This window comes from Bufo gargarizans, chromosome 6 (genome assembly GCF_014858855.1).
Source record: "Bufo gargarizans isolate SCDJY-AF-19 chromosome 6, ASM1485885v1, whole genome shotgun sequence".
NCBI classification, from domain to species: Eukaryota; Metazoa; Chordata; class Amphibia; order Anura; family Bufonidae; genus Bufo; species Bufo gargarizans.
In genome coordinates this window covers 35,268,062-35,289,481 of record NC_058085.1, presented here as the reverse complement: position 1 = coordinate 35,289,481, position 21,420 = coordinate 35,268,062, and the positions used below count along the sequence as shown (strand labels likewise).

General features: G+C 44.1%; 1 protein-coding gene across 1 annotated transcript; it reads left to right on the top strand.

The window, feature by feature from the left end:
- Nucleotides 1-499: 499 nt before the first annotated feature.
- Nucleotides 500-18,512, top strand: LOC122939933 (gastrula zinc finger protein XlCGF17.1-like). The gene is made up of 3 exons (XM_044296159.1): nucleotides 500-551; nucleotides 635-784; nucleotides 15,158-18,512. The coding sequence occupies exons 1-3, from the start codon at nucleotides 518-520 to the stop codon at nucleotides 16,084-16,086; spliced, it is 1,113 nt and encodes a 370-aa protein (XP_044152094.1). The 5' UTR covers nucleotides 500-517; the 3' UTR covers nucleotides 16,087-18,512.
- Nucleotides 18,513-21,420: the final 2,908 nt, after the last annotated feature.

Here is a 21,420-nt window from a genome sequence, read left to right as displayed (position 1 = left end):
ATCTCACCCTAGAGATTCTCTTCCGGCTTACTGGAAAGGTGAGAGATTCTGATGTCACATTACATCATCTTATCTATGTTACTAACAGATGGACATGGCTGGAGAGGTGAGGGACTCTGGAGATGTATGGAGTGATATTTTTTTACTGTGTCTCTCCATAACCAGGACTACACAGTAGTGAAGAAGACCTCTAATGAGCACTGTCAGGTCCCTGTGTCTGAAGGATGGGGAAGAACCCTGAGCCCAATCACGGGGCCTCCACCTTACCCTCTGATGCATGAGAAAATCAATAGAAAGAAGATCCTAGAACTCACCAACAAGATGATTGAGCTGCTGACTGGAGAGGTGACACTGCTGGGAATGCTGGGACATTATACAGAAACACTATGAAGGGATCTGGGTGATGACTGTATCATTGTGCTGTCAGGTTCCTATAAGGTGTCAGGATGTCACAGTCTATTTCTCCATGGAGGAGTGGGAGTATTTAGAAGGACACAAAGATCTGTACAAGGACGTCATGATGGAGGATCACCAGCCCCTCACATCACTTGGTAATAGACATGACTAAATACACACATCCTCTCATTATCTGTATGTAAGTAATGAATTCAGTCACTGGATGTGTTTCCTACAGTTAAGGAAGAGATAAGAACACCGGAGAGATGTCCCAGTCCTCTTCTTCCACAGGATGGTTTAGAAGAACATCACAATTTCCCACATTATGATCAAGTAGATGGAGATAAGGGCATCAAGATGGAGGATCACTGGTCAATCTTATCAACAGGTAACAGACATGAATAAATACACATGTTCTCTCAATTTGTAAGGAATGAATTCAGTCACTGTTTATGTCCTCTTAACTGGTAATCTTGTTTGTCACACAATCTGGGCTGAAATCATGTAAAAGGATCATGAGTTCCTGGTGCTCCAAAACTACCCCAAGACATCATGCACCCTGATTTTTGGTCTAAATTGTTGCTGTCTAAGTACAGTGAATGTTCCTCAATTAAAGGGGTTACACCCTTATTTTCACCCCGGCAGCATCCCTGAGGCTAGCATCGGAGCATCTCATGCTCTGATGCGCTCCCTTGCCCTGCGCTAGATCACGCAGGGCAAGGGCTCTTTTGTTTATCATAACACACTGCCAGGCGGAAACTTCCGCCCGGCAGTGTGTTCGGTGACGTCACCGGCTCTGATAGGCGTGCTTTAGCGCTGCCCTAGCTGTTTTACTGGCTAGGGCAGCACTAAAGTCCGCCCATCAGTGCTGAAGACGTTACCAGGCTTCCTGGCAGCCCCATAGAGAGCCCCGGTAGGTCACCGGAACTCCTAAAAATGCCTTTGCCCTGCGAACATCGCATCGGAGCATGAACTGCTCTGATGCTAAAGTCAGGGGGGCTGCCTGGGTGAAAAGGGAGGTATGTCTGGGTTCAGCTCTGAACCCGGACAACCCCTTTAAGCAAGTTTTAGTTTTCCATAATCTTTGCATGAAGATTCTTGTCTGTTTTCGGCTTTAAATCTCTAAATGCGATTGTGTGGTTAATAGTCTACACGATTATCTATTTGTGTAAATGCGTCTTTATAGTCCCTTTACACTGGACTGTTATTGAGCCACATGATAAATAGACGGCCTGTTGTGTAGCACGGGGATGCTCAACCTGCGGCCCTCCAGCTGTTGCAAAACTACAACTCCCACCATGCCCTGCTGTAGGCTGATAGCTGTAAGCTGTATGGGCATGATGGGAGTTGTAGTTTTGCATATCTTATCTGTCCCATTGTATAATATTGTACTGAGTCTTATATGATAATGGAGGCCTTATGATTACGAGAAGTCTGTGATAGTCTGTGGTGGGATAAACATCCTCTGTTGTGATCCATTTAGCATCTGCCTGTCAGAAGCTAGCACCAGGTGATGAGCCAACTTGGCTCTATGGAACTGATAATGAGGTATGCCCTGTTCCTCACACTCAATCCTATAGAAATTCATGAAGCACCTAGACATTGGGTCCCAATTCACAGCACGAGGTCTAGAGGCTGCTGGGCTACATACAGGAATATGAGTAACTATATCATAAGCTGTAGACTATTCCTGTAAAAACCTATATGTTAATCATTCCCACGTAACCAAGATCTCACCTTTTATAAAGCCCACATTTTATTTCATATTTGGTGTCTATGATGAAACATGAATTAGGTAGGTCTTGGAAAACATGTTTCAGTCTATTATCTTTGTGGAATATGGGCTTTGGTTCGGCAGCAATTCTCAAGATGTTTATTTGGGGGGTTATTGCCGACCATGAGGGACACCTTGCTATTGTCTTCCTTTATGGCATTATTGTGGTTCTGTGGATCTGTTCATCGATAGTAAAGGGATGGTATTCATGTTCTAAAAATGTATTCCTCACTGATAGCAGGTGTTTTTTGATGAACAGATCCAAATATATAGCAAAACTTGGCTGTAAATAATTACTTCTTTATGTGTTTTGGACGGCCTGTAGATGTATGGTAGGATGGTGTTCTTCTTTATATACACTCCTCAATATTAAAATTGCAACTCCAAGAAGCAAAAGTCACGGAATTATGCAAATCACAGTATCAATGGACCTGTTAATGATATACAAATGATAAAAATGGAAACATAACTTCTTGATTTATTCAGCATCGAGTATGGACGTGAAGTGCAGATGTACACGTGCTTACACGCCTTGGCATGCCATCCGTGAAGATATTAATGGCTGAGGAGTGTTCTGTCACTTTGAATGCATTTGAGCACACAAATCATTAAGATCCACTGCTGACCATTCCCTTTGCAATTGCCGACCAATGACTTTACACATGTGTTTGATGGGAGAGAAGTCCAGACATTGCAAGTCATGGTAGCCTATTTAGGCCACACAGCCTGCTCCCAGTAGCATGAGCCACATGTGGTCTGTTGTTGTCCTGTTGAACTGTTAGTGTACCTAAAATGAAGACAAGAGAGGTGCAGCTACCATTCAATATTCTACTCCACACTATAATCCTGGGAGTAGGATAAGTGTGACGTTTCTTTGTAAAGGCCTCTTCATGGAGTTGCCTACGTGGGCTCCAGACCAATTTCCGACTATCATTGTTTCTGAGACAACAACAGGACTCATCTCAGATGAGGATAGACGTCCATTTTAGCCTCCATTGCCGTCTGGCTGTGGACCATGAAGGTCTTGGAAGCGTGAGTGGCGGCGTGATCTCAGCAGGACACCTGTAGCTGGATGTCAGGCTAATAGCCCAATGTTGTTCAGATGGCTTGTGTAGACGCTGTTTGCCGTCCTAGGATTTGGATGTGACGTCGAATTTCACTTACAGTACAGCATGGATCACTATGCACCATTCTTCTAACCCAGTGTTTCCCAACCAGTGTGCCTCCAGCTGTTGCAAAACTACAACTCCCAGCATGCCCGCACAATCAAAGGCTGTCCGGGCATGCTGGGAGTTGTAGTTTTGCAACAGCTGGAGGCACACTAGTTGGCAAACAATGTTCTAACAGACAATCCGTCCGTGCAGAGGTTCTCCTATGTGAGCCTCTTGCCTCTTTTCATTCTAGTTTGTCATTATTCGCCCAACAACCAGGACACCCAGCGGTGACTAGTGCTGATGTCTCGGCCTAGGTGTGTAGTAATCTTCCTGAGTCGTAATCCAAGGTCTCTCAGTTCAAGGATTCTGTCCCTCACAGTTTACGACAAATAGTGATAACTGGCACATTGATGAACAGTAGCCATCGTACAGTCATCCCACACAACTTTTTTTTTTTTTCATAATTCTCTTTTTATTTATGAAAACAAAGAGTGGGTGCATATCTTGACAAACGACATTGGGAAAATGGCAGGGTCAGTGCAACTGGTCTAAAGGCATTACATTGAGATTCACAAATATGACAGGCATTGAACATTGGAGCTTGGGTCATCTGACCTTACATATCACGTCTCATGAATCATACGATTTTTTAGAGATACCAGTTTCCAATATCTGAGCAGAATAAAAATCAATGGACGAAACACATAAACGAGTGAGGGGGGGGGGGGGGGAGATAGGGTCGGGCATGGTCACATTCTAATCCTGTTCTCAACTGATGGTGATATGCATCGCAGAGTTACATGGTGTTGTTTTCTATTTTACACAATAGTCTCATATTCTGACATTCTAATACCTACAGAAAGGAGTGAAGGACAGAGCTACACAGCTACTGTGTTGTCATACCTCAGGGGTATCAAAAGTCCCGGAATCTTAGTATCTATTTAGGGGAACCTTGGATTCCCAGAGTGTCTGTGTGAGTGCATGTTCCAGTTTGTTCTCTAATATGTGCCAGCCAAGGTTGCCAAGTGTCCAGGATCCCCCGCCTGTTGTGAGTCCCCCAGCCCGCCTATTCCTCCATCCTACATAGGTGATTCATTTTCTCGTACCACATGGATATGGTTGGCGGGTCAGGGGATCTCCAGAGTCCAGGAATAAGGAGCTTGGCTGCTGTAATCATGTGGGTCTGTAAAGCATTTTTATGGGGGATGAAGTTAGTTTCGGGTTTCCATAATAATATCAATGGTGCAGTGAGTGTCAAGTGGTCCGGGCAGATCTTATTAATGGTTTCCTTTATGGTTACCCAAAATTGCCTGATTTTAGGGCAGAAACCACCAAATGTGGGATATGTTGCCTGTGCCCTCGATGCATCTCCAGCACTCGCTTGACGTACTTAGGTGGATCTTATACAAATATTCAGGCGTGCAGTACCATCTTGTGAGGATTTTAAGTAAGTTTTCCTGAACCCGTTAAATTGGGATTAGGTGGTCACTAGGACCTGAGCGTAACTTTGCAGCCTCTCTGACTAATGTTAAAACTCAATCTTTTATTTCACCATGTTAAAAATAACAATAAACTTCTTGGGAAGAATTGTTAAAAATCTCAGGAATTGAATGAATCAGGGACATATACCACTTGTATTGATATATGTATGTGTATATTCGCACTCCATGCTACTACTGCCTTGAGGGGTTATCCACCCTCTGAGTATGCAAACTTTAACAGTGAACTTCCTGCCTCAATTCCTGCCTAAAACTTAAGTCCTGTGTCCCTACATGTTTCGCCGAGCCTCTCTGCGTCTTCAGGGTTTCCTGAACCCGGACACACCTGGAAAACCCATGAGAGTGAGACATTATGAACGCAATGCTAGGCTCCTCTAATCTGATGCCTAATTCAGACTCCCAATCCCTCAAGTAAGGGGGTGCTTGATCGTTTCTTTTTGCTAAGATCTGTCTGTATATTAGTGAAAGACTTTTAGGTGGTAGCTTTGGTAATAGAGCCATGGTCTCCAGCCAGGTGGTATCTGTCAGTGGAATGTGTTTAGATGATTTAAACCTCTTACACGTGACTTCAAAGTCCCATTTTTGAATGGCAGTTCCCACCATCGGCGCCTCCCCCATAAGGGATTTGTAATAGTTAGAGGAGGCTGGTAACCTTGAGAGATCTCCTATTCTGAGCTCAGAGACCGAATCCCACACCGAGTTAGTCTCTACCATCTTGTCAGAGAGCACATGAGGTAACACATTAAGTGGGGTTACTGGGGACAGGTGGCTGGTACCAAGATTCAGCGCAGGAGATTTCTGACACCATTTAATAGTGCTTTTGGCAATTTCACTTATAAGTTCTGAAGCGCCAAGTGTAGGAACTTTGTGCCATAACAAATGTTCTTTCTGTTTCCCTAGTATTTCTCTTTCCATATGTATATGTAAAAGTGCATCACACGGTCTGACCAAAGCTAACCACCTCTCCAAATGTATAGCCTGGAAATAAGCGTGTATATATATATCTGGAAGCGCTATCCCTCCCTGTTTTTTCTTTCACGTAAGTAGGTAGTAGGGTAACCTAGCTTTCTTATTGGCCCACAGATATTTCCCCATAATGGACTTCAGCTTGTCTAGAAATAATTTAGGTACAGAGATTGGCAGGGAACGAAGCATATATAATAACTGGGGGAGTATGTATGGAGTTATCACATTTTTCCTTCCTATCCATGAAATCCTAGGTATCGAGGATTTATTCAAAAACTTATGTATTTTCGCTACTAGGGGAGAGTAATTTAGGCGAAACATGTGTGGGTTAGCTGGTATCAATACTCCTCTAAGTATTTTATCGCAGAGTGAGGCCATTTGAAAGGGGACAAATTTTTAATCCGCCTCAGTTGGGTGGGAGATAATGAGACCCCTAAGGCCTCAGATTTCTCAAGATTAATTTTAAAATTGGAGATTTCTCCAAATGTCTTGAAGATGTCTAATACCCTCGGCATGAGTACACTAGGATTGGTGATCATCAATAGCAAATCATCAGCGAAGGCTGTCATCTTGTGCATGAAGCCCCCTAGCTGGATTCCCTTGATGACAGAGTCCTGTCTAAATTTCAGCAGCAATGTTTCCAGAACTAATATGAAAAGCGTGGGGGAGAGGAGGCATCCCTGTCTCGTACCATTTCTAATTATGAAAGAGTCGGACAGGGAGCCGTTTACCATAATGCGGGCTGTGGGAGCTGAATACAAGGAGAAAATAGCTGCTATAAACTCTGGTGGGAAACCAAAGGCCGTTAAGTCCAGCTAACTCTGTCAAATACCTTTTCGGCATCTGTCCCCAGTAAGACTAAAGGCATATTTTTTTTTTCCTAGCATGACAGCATTCACCACCCGACTAATATTATGTCTCCCTTCTTTTCCCTACACGAAACCTACTTGTTCCTCACCCACAAGCCCAGGTAACAAGCCAGACATGCGGTGGCTCAACAGTTTAGCCCACCACTTTAAGTCCGTATTAAGGAGCGAGATGGTCGGTAGCTTCCACAAGCCTCCGTATCTTTCCCCTTATTGGGGATAATAGTGATGTTTGCCTCCTTGGCCTGTGGGGAAAGCCCTGAACCTCGCAGGATGGAGTTACACAATTTAGTAAAATGTGGAATCAATGTATCTGCAAATGTTTTTATAGTTTACTATCGGAAGGCCATCAGGCCCTGGACTTTTCCCGGATGGGATACTATGGAGAACCTTAGTAACTTCGTCCTCAGTAAACGGCTTTAATAGATCTGATTTATAATTGGCAGATAAAGTAGGTATGGCAATGGATTTTAAAAAGTCATCAATGCGGGACTGCAAGTGGAAATTCTCATGGGCTCTGGTCCCATCTTTTTCATCTAAGTTATAGAGAGAAGTATAGAACTTACAGAACTCCCTTGCAATTGCTGGGGTAGTGGTTAATCTAAGTCCCAACTTTTACTTCTTATACATTTAAAATATATATCCCTCAATATTAATGAAAGATCAATGTGAATACAATTTTCCACCATCCTGCACACAAGGGACTCCTTGGAAACAGAAACAACCGTGTCCACACTTATACATTCAGTGTAAGACACTAAGGGTAACAAGAGCCGATATGCACTAGCACCTTAGGTGCACAAATGTAAGGCACCAATGGCTGGTAAGCACTGACACCTTAAGTACACAATTAGGCAATGAGGTTGAAGACGACATATAACAGTATATACATAATGAATCAAAGAAAAAACACAATGGTTGGTGCCAAAGGTCACCATGCAAGAGAGTGCACAGCTGCGCCTGTATCACAAAGGTGTCTGAAGAGTCCATCATCTGTAGGGTAGGACACTGGGTTTAATTTGTGCCGCCGTGCACCTTTGTGATACAGGCGCAGTTGTGCACTCTCTTACATAGTGACTTTTGGCACCAACCATTGTGTTTTTTCTTTGATGCTGCCGCGCATTATGTATATACTGTTATATGTCGTCTTCAACATCATTGCCTAATTGTGTACTTAAAAGGCTTCTGTCACCCCACTAGTGACAGAAAAAAAAAAAGTCATTATTTTTATTTTTTTGGGCTACTTACTGTATAATCCCTATACTGGGATATATCAATCTATAATGCTATTACTCATTTTGGTTCAGTAGTTAATTAAAAAAACAGACTTTTATAATATGCAAATTACCTCTCTACCTGCCAGTAGGGCGGCTACTTGCTGGTAGCAGCCGCATTCTCCTTTCATAAAGACGCCCCCTCCTCATGTTGATTGACAGGGCCAGCGAACGCCCTCGTCCTCTGCTGGCCCTGTCTGCATTCAAAATCTGGCGCCTGCGCCGTACCTGTCTTCAGTCGGCGCAGGCGCACTGAGAGGAGGACGCTCGCTCAGCCGCTCCATCCTCAATGCGCCTGTGCCGATGACGTCACATCTACAAAAAAGACTTTAGTAGGGTGACAGAAGCCCTTTAAGGTGCCAGTGCATACCGGCCATTCCTACCTTACATTTGTGCACCTAAGGTGCTAGTGCATATCGGCTCTTGTTACCCTTAGTGTCTTACACTGAATGTATAAGTGTGGACACGGTTGTTTCTGTTTCCAAGGAGGCCCTTGTGTGCGGGATGGTGGAAAATTGTATTCACATTGTTCTTTCATTAATATTTAGGGATATATATTTTAATGTATAAGAAGTAAAAGTTACGTCTTAAATAGTCCAGATCACTATTCACTTCCTCCTTTCCTTGATTTATGCGAGTGATCATAGTCCCTCCTCAGACTTGATTATCGGGATGAAGGATTTCTTGAAAACTTATGATTGATGGCCTGCTGGTGACCCTCAAAACATTAGGAGCAAGTGCCTGCTGCTGATCTGACCATCTAAAACCTTAGGGGTGAGGGCCTGCTGCAGATCCGACCATCTATAACATTAGAGGTGAGGGCCTGCTGCTGATCTGACCATCTAAAACATTATGAGTGAGGGCCTGCTGGTGACCCTCTAAAACATTAGGGGTGAGGGTCTGCTGCTGAGCTGACCCTCTAAAACATTAGGAGCGAGGGCAGCCTAATAAGCATGTTGATCTGATGGAGGAGGAGGATGAGAAAAGGAAGATTGAAGCATATACCCTTTTTTGTGGTGGAAGGGGTGCATGGGAATACAGTGTATTCAATACACCATAAAAGCCACATTTAAAGTGTCTATATGTTCAGCCGCTTTCCTCTGGTGGAGTAGAGAAGTCAGGGGCAATCCAGGCCTTGTTCATTTTTATAAGAGTCAACCTGTCAGCATTTTCAGTTGACAGGCGGATGCGCTTATCAGTTATTATGCCACCAGCAGCACTAAATACATGCTCTGACAAAATGCTGGCGGCAGGGCAGGCCAGCACCTCCAAGGCATAGAGCGCCAGTTCATGCTAAGTGTCCAGCTCAATAGTTGTAAGGCACTGAGGACGCTGACGCGGCCTGCTACATACTCCTTCACTATCTTTCAAAACTTTTCCCTCCTTGTGACACTAGGCCACGCATCAGGGTGAGGGTGCTGGCGGGGTGTCATTAAACTGTCCCAGGCATTTTATAGTGTTGCCCTGCCTCTGTTGGAACTGCTGTGTCTTCCCCTCATCTCCCCTCCTCGGTTGCCCAAGGAACTACGTACTCTGCCGCCAGCGTTGTCAGATGGAAATTTTTGGAGCAATTTTTCCACAAGGACCTTCTGGTATTGCACCATTTTGCTAGTCCTCTCCACCACAGGAAAGAGAGATGAGAACTTCTCTTTGTAGCAGGGGTCAAGAAGGGTGAACAACCAGTAATTGGTGTTGGTCAAAATGCGTATAACGCAAGGGTCATGGGAAAGGTAGAATAACATAAAGTCAGCCATGTGTACCAGAGTCCCAACAAACAAGACTTCGCTGTCCTTATCAGGAGGATGACTCTCAATCTCCTCATCCTCTTCCTCCTCTTCGGCTCATCCACGCTGAACAGATGGAATAAACCTGCTATGTGTACTACCCTCTGTAGCAGAGGCAACCGTCTCCTGCTCCTCCTCCTCCTCATCCTCATCATCATTCAATTTGCGCTGAGAAGACGAACTGAGGGTGGTCTGGCTATCACCCTGTGTACTGTCTTCCCCCATTTCCACCTCTTCCACATGCAAAGCATCCGCCTCCATTGTGAGCAGCTAGCGTTTCAGTAGACACAGAAGTGGGATGGTTACGCTGATAATAGCGGCATCGCTGCTCGCCATCTGTGTTGATTCCTCAAAGTTGCGTAAAACCTCACAGAGGTTAGACATCCATGCCCATCCTGACTGGAAAGACGACGACCATGTTGCAGCTGGTATTCCACTACTGCCCTCTGCTGCTCACAAAGCCTGGACAACATGTGGAACCTGCAGTTCCAGCGCGTGCTGACGTCGCACAACAGTCGGTGAGCTGGCAATCGCTGCTGCAGCGTTGCCAGACCTGCAGCAGCTGTAGATGACTTTCAGAAATGGGCACACACGTGGCGCACCTTCACCAGTAGCTTAGGCAAATTGGGGTAGGTTTTGAGAAACTGATGAACCACTAAGTTGAACACGTGGGCTAGGCATGGTATGTGTGCGAGCTTGCCAAGCTCCAAAGCTGCCACCAAAGTACGGCTATTATCAGACACAACCATGCCTGGTTGTAGGTTCAGTGGCGAGAGCCACAGCTCAGTCTGGTCCCTTATACCCTGCCACAGCTCTGCGTCGGTGTTCTGTTTGTCACCTAAGCAAATTTGTTTCAGTACAGCCTGTTGCTGCTTCCCCACTGCACTGCTACACTGCTTCCAGCTACTGACTGATGGCTGACTGGTGCTGCAAGATGATAATTCAGAGGTGGAAGTGGAGGAGGAGGTAGAGGAGGAGAAGGGGGGGGGGGTTGCAGCCACTAATATAGGTGGTGGCGGAAATCCTAATGGAAGTAGGGCCCGCAATCCTTGGCGTCTGTAGCACCTGTGCCATCCCAGGGTACGACTTGCTCCCGGCCTTCACAAAGTTCACCCAGTGTGCCGTCAGGGAAATGTAACGTCCCTGGCCAAAAGCACTTGTCAATGTGTCAGTCGTTAAGTGGACCTTTCCAATAACCGCGTTGGTCATTGGTGATGTTATGGGACCCATGCTGGTGTAAGGCGGGGACGGCACACCGGGAAAAATAGTGGCGGCTGGGGACTGAGTAACGAGGGACGGCAGCCCCCATCAGGCTGTGGAAAGCCTCAGTGTCCACAAGCCTAAATGGCAACATTTCTAGGGCCAGCAATTTGGAAAGGTGTGCATTTAGTGCTATGGCCTGTGGGTGGCTGGGTATTTGCGCTTTTGTTCAAAGTCCTGTATTATGGACATCTGTACGGTGCGCTGGGACACAGAAGTAGATGTGCTAGCTGATGGTGCTTGCAAAGGTCCAGGTGCAGGGTGGGAGGCATCTGGGCCTGCGTCTTGACAGGGGATTGGCCAACACATAACACAGGGGAAGAGGAGGCAGTGGTGTGACCCGCAGACACTGATTGTGGACCCAGGCGTTCGGCCCACCTATTAGGGTGCTTTGATGCCATGTGGCGGATCATGCTGGTGGTGGTGAGGTTGCTAGTTTTCACTCCCCTGCTCATTTTAGTATGGCACAGGTTGCAAATGACAATTCTTTTATCGTCCGCATTTTCCTCAAAAAAGCGCCAGACTGCTGAACACCTACCCCTTGGCAAGGGAGATTGCCGCAAGGGGGTGCTCCGGGGAACAGTTGCGGGCCTGTTTGGTGTGGCCCACCTTCTCTCTTTTGCCACCCCACTGCCTCTTCCAGCCTGTTGCGGTGCTGCGGATCCCTCCCACTCTGTACTGCTCTCCTCGCTCGGCTTGCCTCCTTCCCAGGTTGGGTCAGTGACTTCATCATCCACCACCTTCTCTTCCACTTCCTCACTCTGGTCATCCTCCTGACTTGTTGACCTAACAAAAACCTCACTTATTGGCAACTGTGTCTCATCCTCATCATTCACCTCGTGAAACACTAATTGCCGTTCCCCACCGTCATCTTCTTCTGACTGTGGATGCTCAAGAGTTTGGGAATCGGTGCACAAGATCTCCTCATGTCCCTCTTCAAGCCGGCTTTGACGAGAGGCCCAAATCAAGTAATGGCGATGAAAAGAGCTCCTCGGAATATCCAAGTGTGTGATCACTTGTTTGCCAAGACTCTCCATGGTGGGGGGGGGGGGAGGGGTGGTGGTGAAAATAACCTCGCCACTGGGTTTTGGAAGGGCCTGTTTGCCAGCCTCTTGCCTCAGGATTATGGCCCATATACTAACTTTAAAGGAGAAGGTAGACTGGCCGCACAGGCTAAATCTGTGGAACTGTTTTGGGAAGGAAAGCCATGCTTGCGGTCGGCCAAATTTGACTTCCATGGAATTCGGAAACCCCTGCTCAGATCTGGGTGGATTTTGGATATGTTGTTCATCCAGATCAGAGCTATCTATGAATGTTTAAATTATGGGGATATGTGGGGTTTTGAGGTGTTTTCTGTGTTTTGGGGAAAAATGTGTGTTTTCTTCCTGTGAGTGATTAAGTTAGCCCATTATGTTTGGTAATTGTATCACAGGCAGAGCCCATTGTGTTTTGGTAATTGTATTTGGTTGATTGCGTCAAAGACAATGCCTTTTCTGTTATTGAGTGCGTCACAGGCAATGCCATTGTGTTTGTTAATTGCGTCACAGACAATGCCATTGTGTTTGTTGAATGTATAGTTTTTGTGTTTAAACTGTAAGGTTTGGCTGCTATGTTATGTCCTCAGTTCCCAACCAGGTCCACGGGGGTGGTAACCTTGTTGGAAAATGTGTATTTAAGTCAATGCTTGTGTGTTCAATAGGGAGACCTGCTTTACCCCTTCATGAAGTTTTGGCTCATGTTTGGGGGATGGGATAACTACACTTAATAAAAGCTTAATAAAAGCTATAGTAATGGGCGAGCACACTTCATTTGTCAGTTTTGTAAAATTTAATTAGATCACACAATTGTATACTATACGTGTATAACATAAGAATGTAAAACAATATAATAAAGTACACTAAAATCAAGTGACAAATCAAGTAAGAAATATACACTTCATGAAAGCTGACACCGCCACATATGTCTGGCAAGGTCCACAAGAAGTTGCAGCTGCTGTTGGAGTAGTTCCTAATTCGCACAGTAATAAGCTAGTTTTATTGTACTAGAGTTCTGAATGATGTTGATTAAAATCCCGTAAGAATAAGTCCACATATAAATGCAGGTATGTGTCCCAAATATTGTTGTGCAGGTATTCAGAAACTTTAGTGTTCCATAAATCGTTGCAAAGTCAGTCTCTTGGCTAATATTCGCCAATGGCCGTTAGTAGTTATTTGGCCTCATATATTATGGTCGATATATTTATAGCTTGTAGCTTAAATCCTTTTACCTTCCTCCTGCGTTTCTGGCGAGGGTCGGGCGGCGCGGGACAGTGCTGGCGTCTCACTCCTTACTCCTCTAGCCAGCTTACCCGAGATATCGCAGGAGTTCGGACGGGACTTCAGTGTATGCTTCGTCCGTGCTTGTTGCTCTTCCGGCTTGGTACAGAGGAAGGTATCTTTTTGGTCTGTAGATCTTAGTACCGATAGTATTTCAACTGTCCTTTGAATTTAGTTTTCATAGCGTGGCCACGCTTGTAACTGCGGAGGTGCTTTTTACAGGTATCCGATCCGGCTCAGACGCGTTTGGGGAATTAGCCTTCCCTTCATCAGTGGTATCGAGACACCTGTTAGCCTCCGCCTTTTATTTCCAAATGAGCACCCAAATTGTGGAAAACTGGATTTCTTTGTGGAAAAGAGACTGTTCATGCGTTTTTATGCATGTGTTTTTCGTGCGATTTTATTTATTTTTTTGGTACATGTGCGTTTTTTCTGCTATATGTTCCTTTTATCCTCGTGGACTTGCGGTATAAACAGATTTGCTATTTATGATTGCCTTACAAAGTTATATCATTTTCAAATTTATCATCACATAAATATACTTTCTATGACCCTAAATGGTTATGTCTTGACATGTTTTTCAATACATATTCTTCGTGCATACTGTAATGTTTGGAATACCAATAAAATTTATTAAAATTTTTATTTAATTTATTAGATAAAAAGTTTAAAAACATAAAATTTGAGGATAAATTGATGGCGGATCCTGTATTATGTACCAAACATAAACATTTGAGGATAAATTAATGGCGGATCCTGTATTCATATATGATATGAGAGTTTCTCTTTTTAACTTTTGGTAATATACCCATATATTTAAATGTATTGTGGATAATTCTAATTGATATATCTTATGGGTGGCCTATGAACAAAACGGATTTGTTGATGTATAATAGGTTGGATGGGTGTTGATTGAGTTGTATAGGGCTGGGGGCCCCAGTCCGAGTCAACGACACAGTGCCGATAAACGGCCTGACGGCGGCGTATGAGTCGGCTCTGTGGCACCCAGCCTACAAGAACCCGAAGATTTCAAGTTCAGCATTCAGGCCCGCTGGTAGCATCGATCCGAACTCGTATATACGTCTTGGCTCTATCTTAGACATCTGTTTAATGTAATTGCCTCCACGCCAGTGTACATCTACCTTTTCCAGTGCCATGAAAACCAGATTAGATGGATCTTTGTTATGGACATCTCTGAAATGCTTGGATAGACAGTGTTTGTCATATCCCTTCCGTATATTAGATATATGTTCCGCCAATCTGGTTTTCATAGGTCGTTTAGTTCGTTCTATGTACTGTCTCTTACATGGACACTGTATAAGGTAGAGGACCCCCGACGGTGTTGCAAGTGAGGCATTCCTTGATCTCCCATTTGTGTGTATTCTGAGTGGAAGAGATTTGTTGTTATTTTCCTTCCACTCAGAATACACACAAATGACAGATCAAGGAATGCCTCACTTGCAACACCGTCGGGGTCATCTACCTTATACAGTGTCCATGTAAGAGACAGTACATTGCCGGAATACAGATAGTGTGAAACTAGCCTTAGGGCCCCAGCTATTTGAAAAAAATAAAAATATGGAAGCTGTGCCCATGCAATCTTTTAGGCATGTACAGTTCTGTGTCGACACATCCCTGTTTATACAGAGTAAGATGGACTCGTGGACCAGTTGTTGAGAACAAGCTTTAATACATAGGTCGGTCTACCTGATGATCAACCCATATGCAATCATTGTTTTGGCAGTCGAGAACTGAATTTTGGTATATGCTTTGAAATTTTTGTGAAAATTGCTTACATGGAAGTGATGAAATTATATCATTTTAGGTTATCTTATTTAAAAATAAGAAAATCTGTTTTATTCTTGGCAGATGACGGCACCAGAAGGTCAGAGGGAAACATGATATCTTCACATTTTAAATCAAATAATCTTGGGATAACAGAAGATACATATAAAGAGCATGCTGTTCTCTCAGATATACCTGCAGCCTTCCACAGCAAAGATCCATCATCTGATCTTTTTTACCAGGTCCAATTTTCTGATTCATCACAGACTGTTAAACAGAACAAACATCACAGAAGGGGTGTTGAACCTCAAAAGGCTCAAACAGGGGAGAAGCTATTTTCATGTTCAGAATGTGGGAGATGTTTCTCTCATAAATCGAATCTTGTTAGGCATCAGAGAATTCACACAGGGGAGAAGCCATTTTCATGCTCAGAATGTGAGAAATGTTTTACGCACAGAGCAGATCTTGTTAATCACCAGAGAATTCACACAGGGGAGAAGCCATATTCATGTTCAGAATGTGGCAAAGGGTTTTCTTTCAGAAAAAGTCTTGTTATACATAAGAGAACTCACACAGGGGAGAAGCCATATTTATGTCCAGAATGTGGGAAAGGTTTTTACGACAAATCACATCTTATTAGACATCAGAGAATGCATTCCGGGGTAAAGCCATTTTCATGTTCAGAATGTGGAAAATATTTTGACTATAGAGCAGATCTTATGAGACATGAGAGAATTCACACAGGGGAAAAACCATTTTCATGTTTAGAATGTGGCAAGTGTTTTTCTTTAAAAAAATATCTTGTTATACATCAAAATAGTCACACAGGGAGAAAACCATTTTCATGTTCTGGGTGTGACAAATGTTTTAACTACAAATATGATCTTGTTAAACATGAGAGAACTCACACAGGGGAGAAGCCATATTCATGTTCAGAATGTGGGAAAAGTTTTTATGACAAATCCTATGTTATTAGACATAAAAAAATTCACACAGTGGAGAAGCCATTTTAATGTTCAAATTGTGGGAAATGTTTTCACCAGAAAACAATCTTGTTATACATATGTAAGAGCAACAATGCCCAACCACCAGGCTTTGGGTACCAGGCAGAAGGGGTGCTGGAGTTGAACGGCGGGAACTTCATAAGCTGTAGGCCTCTAGACTTCATCAAGTCCTCTTGCGCCAGGTCACAGGTGATATGACAACATCATCATGCCACCAGAGACTCGATGAAGGAGGTCGCAATGACTTTCACGACTGCATGTGCGGTGACGCAGGCAGTCAGTGGCCCACATCGGAGACAGCGGTAGTCAGGTTAGTAGTTTGTTTCTTGTTCATGGACACTACTGTGGGCACTGTGGGGGAGGTGTTGGGGCATAATATATACAAAGAGCATTAATTGGGAAGAGGCCACTACTGGGGGGCACTATATGTAAATACAACACTACTAAGGGGCATTATATGTAAAGAGGCCACTACTGGGGAATATTATATGTAAAGATGGCAGGACTGGGGGAGATTTATCAAGACTGGCGTTTTCTGCGTACGCCTCTTCATAAATTAGGTGCCTCCTCCTGCAGTCCATGCACCTAACCAGAAATCTATGACAGCTATGACAAATTTGTCACTTTGTCTGGCCTCGCCCCCTTCAATGCCCTTGCCACACCTCCTCGAACTGGATGGTGAAAAAGGGGAGATGCAACATTATTTTTTTTTTTTTTAGCTCGCACCTGCAACCTTTTAATGCCACTTTTCAGGCATAAAGGGAATGATAAATCTCCCCCTATAGGTCATGAGGTAACCACTCAGGGGTATTATATGTACAAAGGGTACAACTGGGTGTACAACCACCCCCCGATTCATGGGTAAATTGTCTTGCATGAAACTGGTCCGTGGTGCAAAAAAACTTGGGGACCACTGTATCAGGGATTTCACACAGGGGCGAAATCATTTTTATGTTCAGAATGTGACAAAAGTTCTAACCAGAATCAAGGGGGGATTTATCAAACTTATAGAAAATTAAGGTGGAATCTGATTGGTTGCTATGGGCAACTAAGCAAGTGCTACTTTACACCAGTTTGATAAATCTCCCCTAAGTCTTTAGGATAATCATAGACTTCACACAGGGGAGAAGCTGTTTTCATGTTCAGAATGCAAGAAAATCTTTCATTACGAGTGTAATGGCAATGTATCAAAAGCCTACAGCGCGTGTGTTGGTGAATGGCACACTGTCCCCGTCGTTTAGTATATCGAATGGAACGAGACAGGGCTGCCCTCTCTCCCCGTTGCTCTTTGTGTTGGTGATAGAAGCCCTTATGCAAGCATTTCGGAACAAAACTGCAATTAAAGGTGTTACGATTGGTGCAGAGACTCATCAGACTGCAGCTTTTGCGGACGATGTGTTGCTGTTCATTACTAACCCTGATTCGGCCTTTAAAGAGATTGAGTCGTTGCTTCAGGATTTTCACAAAATGTCCAATTTCTTAGTTAATTTATCTAAGTCTACGATTTTAAACGTTTCTTTACCAATGACAACTGTGACCAGTTTGAAAAGCGATACAACCTTCCATTGGACATCTGACCATATCACTTTTTTTTAACCCCTAAAAAGGCCATATTGCACTAATGTACCAATTTTTAACTGGCATTTGATGGGTGCGCGCCAGTCTAAGCGGCCGTTAAAAATGGTCTCATTGATTTCAGTGGGGTCCATCTGGCCGTGAGTGCGGCCCAAAATAGAACATGTCCTATCTTTTGACGGCCGCTATCCACTAGGCTTTTAAAAATAGCCCCAACGGTTTTGAAAACGGCCATCACAAAAACTACCGCCCAACAGCTGTTTTCACAGTTTTGTGCATGAGTTTGAGTTCACATCACTGTGTAACTTTCCGTTCTTCTGATCCATCAGAACAGTTATGCTCAGTTAGCATCAGTTTGCACTAAAAAATAATCGATCCATCTTTTTTAAGCATCAGTTTGTGTTAGGCTACTTTCACACTGGCGGCAGCCTTCTCCAGCAGGCTGTTCTGGCGGGGGAACAGCCTGCCGGATCCGTGCTGCCGCTAGTGCACCGTGCCGCCAGAAGTCTGCACCGGCCGCATTGACTATAATGGGGGCGGGCAAGAGGTCCGGCCACAGCAAACAAACCCAGAGGCGGCTGGAATAAAACTACGAAAAAAATTTCTGTTCTTCTGACGGATGAGAGGAACAGAAAGCTAAACGGTGATGTGAACTCAGTCTAAGCCATGGTATGCTGCCGTCTTCTGTAAATATATATCCGCCATGTGTACAGAGGACTTTATATTACATCTTTAAAACCTGTTACCAACCAAGAATAAACATTTACTAGTACAATGTGTCTCCTTGTGCTCTGTCCTATGTTTCCTTATTCTTTACATGATATTTCATAGAGGAACTAACTTTTACTATTATCATTAAAATATGGAATAATCCCCACCCCACAAACCAATATTACATCAACAGCTCATAAAAGAAAATCAAAAGCAAGAATACGTTCCGAGGCTGGTATGGAGCTTACATGCTGCACACAGTAAATCAATAGCAGGTCATCATATAGTATACGGTGTGGGGATTTGCACTGGTAGGCAGGGTAAAGCAGACACAGAACAGAGGCAAAAAACTGTTTGTAAAACAAAACTTCTGTGTTTATTCAAACACAAGGCAAAAACAAAGCAACATTTTTCAGTCTTAGGGTACTTTCACGCTTGCGTTTTTCTTTTCCGGCATAGAGTTCCGTCACAGGGGCTCTATACCGGAAAAGAACTGATCAGGCATATCCCCATGCATTCTGAATGGAGAGTAATCCGTTCAGTTTGCATCAGGATGTCTTCAGTTCAGTCATTTTGACTGATCTGGCAAAAGAAAACCGTAGCATGCTCTGGTTTTTATCTCCGGCGAAAAAAACTGAAGACTTGCCTGAATCCGGCATTTTTTCCCATAGGAATGTATTAGTGCCGGTTCAGGCATTCAGAATTCTGGAATGCCGGACCCGTCCTTCCGGTCTGCGCTTGCGCAGACTGAAAAAAAGGTGAAAAAAAATAAATGCCGGATCGGTTTTGCCGGATGACACCGGAAAGACGGATCCGGCATTTCAATGCATTTTTTCGACTGATCAGGCATTTTTAAGACTGATCAGTCTTACTAATGCCATCAGTTTGCATACGTTTTGCCTGATCCGGCAGGCAGTTCCGGCGACGGAACTGCATGCCGGATCTCTCTGCCGCAAGTGTGAAAGTACCCTTACCCTAAGTTCACACCTAAGCGTTTTACAGCGCGTTCAAACGCGCTGTAAAACGCTCAACACATGAAAACCAATGCTTCCCTATGAGAATGGTTCTCATCTGGGCGTTTTACAGCGCGTACGATCGCGCTGTAAAACGCCCGACGCATAATCAAGTACTTGAGCTTCTTTGGGGCGTTTTGACGCGTTGTGGCCATAGGACACTGCAGTCAATAACACAAACGCGCGTCAAACGCGCGTTTACTATTACAAAAAACGCGCGACTAAAACGCGCGTTTGAGAAACGCTCAGGTGTGAAAGCAGGGTTAGTGTTCATTCACACAAAGGAAAGTCCAAAGAACAAAACAATCACCTTGTTATCAGGTATTTCCAGTGGTCCACAACAGGCTTTAGGGGGCCATGCAGCTGAGAAAACTTGCTGCTGAGCCCAGCAGTTTTTTAAGGACAGCTAGGTGTTGTCAAATGCCGGACCGGCACTTAAAGTATAACTGTCATATACAGTACAGACCAAAAGTTTGGACACACCTTCTCATTCAAAGAGTTTTCTTTATTTTCATGACTATGAAAATTGTAGATTCACACTGAAGGCATCAAAACTATGAATTAACACATGTGGAATTATATACATAACAAAAAAGTGTGAAACAACTGACAATATGTCATATTCTAGGTTCTTCAAAGTAGCCACCTTTTGCTTTGATTACTGCTTTGCACACTCTTGATGAGCTTCAAGAGGCTACTTTGAAGAACCTAGAATATGACATATTTTCAGTTGTTTCACACTTTTTTGTTATGTATATAATTCCACATGTGTTAATTCATAGTTTTGATGCCTTCAGTGTGAATCTACAATTTTCATAGTCATGAAAATAAAGAAAACTCTTTGAATGAGAAGGTGTGTCCAAACTTTTGGTCTGTACTGTATATATATTTTTTTGGAGTATTGTGGTGATTAATATCTCCTTGGTGGCCCTATTTCAACTTTTCACTGTGTATTCAATTACCCCTTAATTCCGCAGTTTTGTTCCCTGTATGCCTGCTTTTACCTGTGCTTACAATCAGGTTGCTAGGCATGGTCCGTCTATCTGTTGAAGGACGGAGGACACAGAAGCACGCAGCATGCAGGGTCACATTACTGACAGCCAGGGACTGTAAGTAAATGATTAAAGCCAGGTCCTCCCCAGCAGCTGATAACAGTGCCTGGGCTGTGTGCACTTCTCCCTGTCCCTGTGCTTGGCAGACGCTCCCTCTCTCAGCAGAGCTGGAGGATGCAGTCTCGAAGCAGCGCACAACAGGGAAGGGAGATCTGCCATCTGCTCAGTGTATAAATGAAAGCAACATGTGGTAAGAGGACCCCTTTGTGCTGCAGGAGATTAACCCTTTAGGGGGAGGGCTCTGGTTACTGACACTTTTGGGGGGCTATTGTTACTGGCTAGTGCATGTGAGGAGCTCAATGCATTGTGGGTAGTGAGGGCAGGCGGGGTTAGCCTCAGGGTGAGGGCAGTGGCGGCCATCTTAACTGAATAGTGAAATTTCAGTTTTATGCAGACTGGTTGCTAAGGGCTGAATCTTATTAAATATGGGGTAAGTCAGTCTATTAGTAACTGATTCTGGAATATCCTGTTATTAGTAACTACATATATGAAAATTGAAATTAGGGTCTAAGTGTGACAGTAATGCTTTAAAATCCAGTCCGGTGTTTGACCCCACCTGCCTGCAAATTAGCCCAGCAGCACACACTGGGAGGAAAATATCTGTCCTCCCAGACCATACCCTTCACCGTGTCACAACGGTAACATGAAAATTGGAACAATCTTATCTGTGACTGGTATCAGTTCACCTGCTATAAACAATAGGTCCAGGACGTGGTCGGGGTACACTCTGCTTGCAGTAGTGCGGCCAGTAGAGATGGCACTATCCTTAGTAAACCCTATGATACAAGTGAAGGTCAGGACCCTTTTGTGCCCTTATTGCTTTGATAAGGGAGACTCCCGTCTGAAATCTGGCCCTAGTACAGCGCCAGATTTCAGAAGACTTAAAGTTAGGCAGACAATGTCATAGAGCAGCAGGACTCATGCCGCTCTAC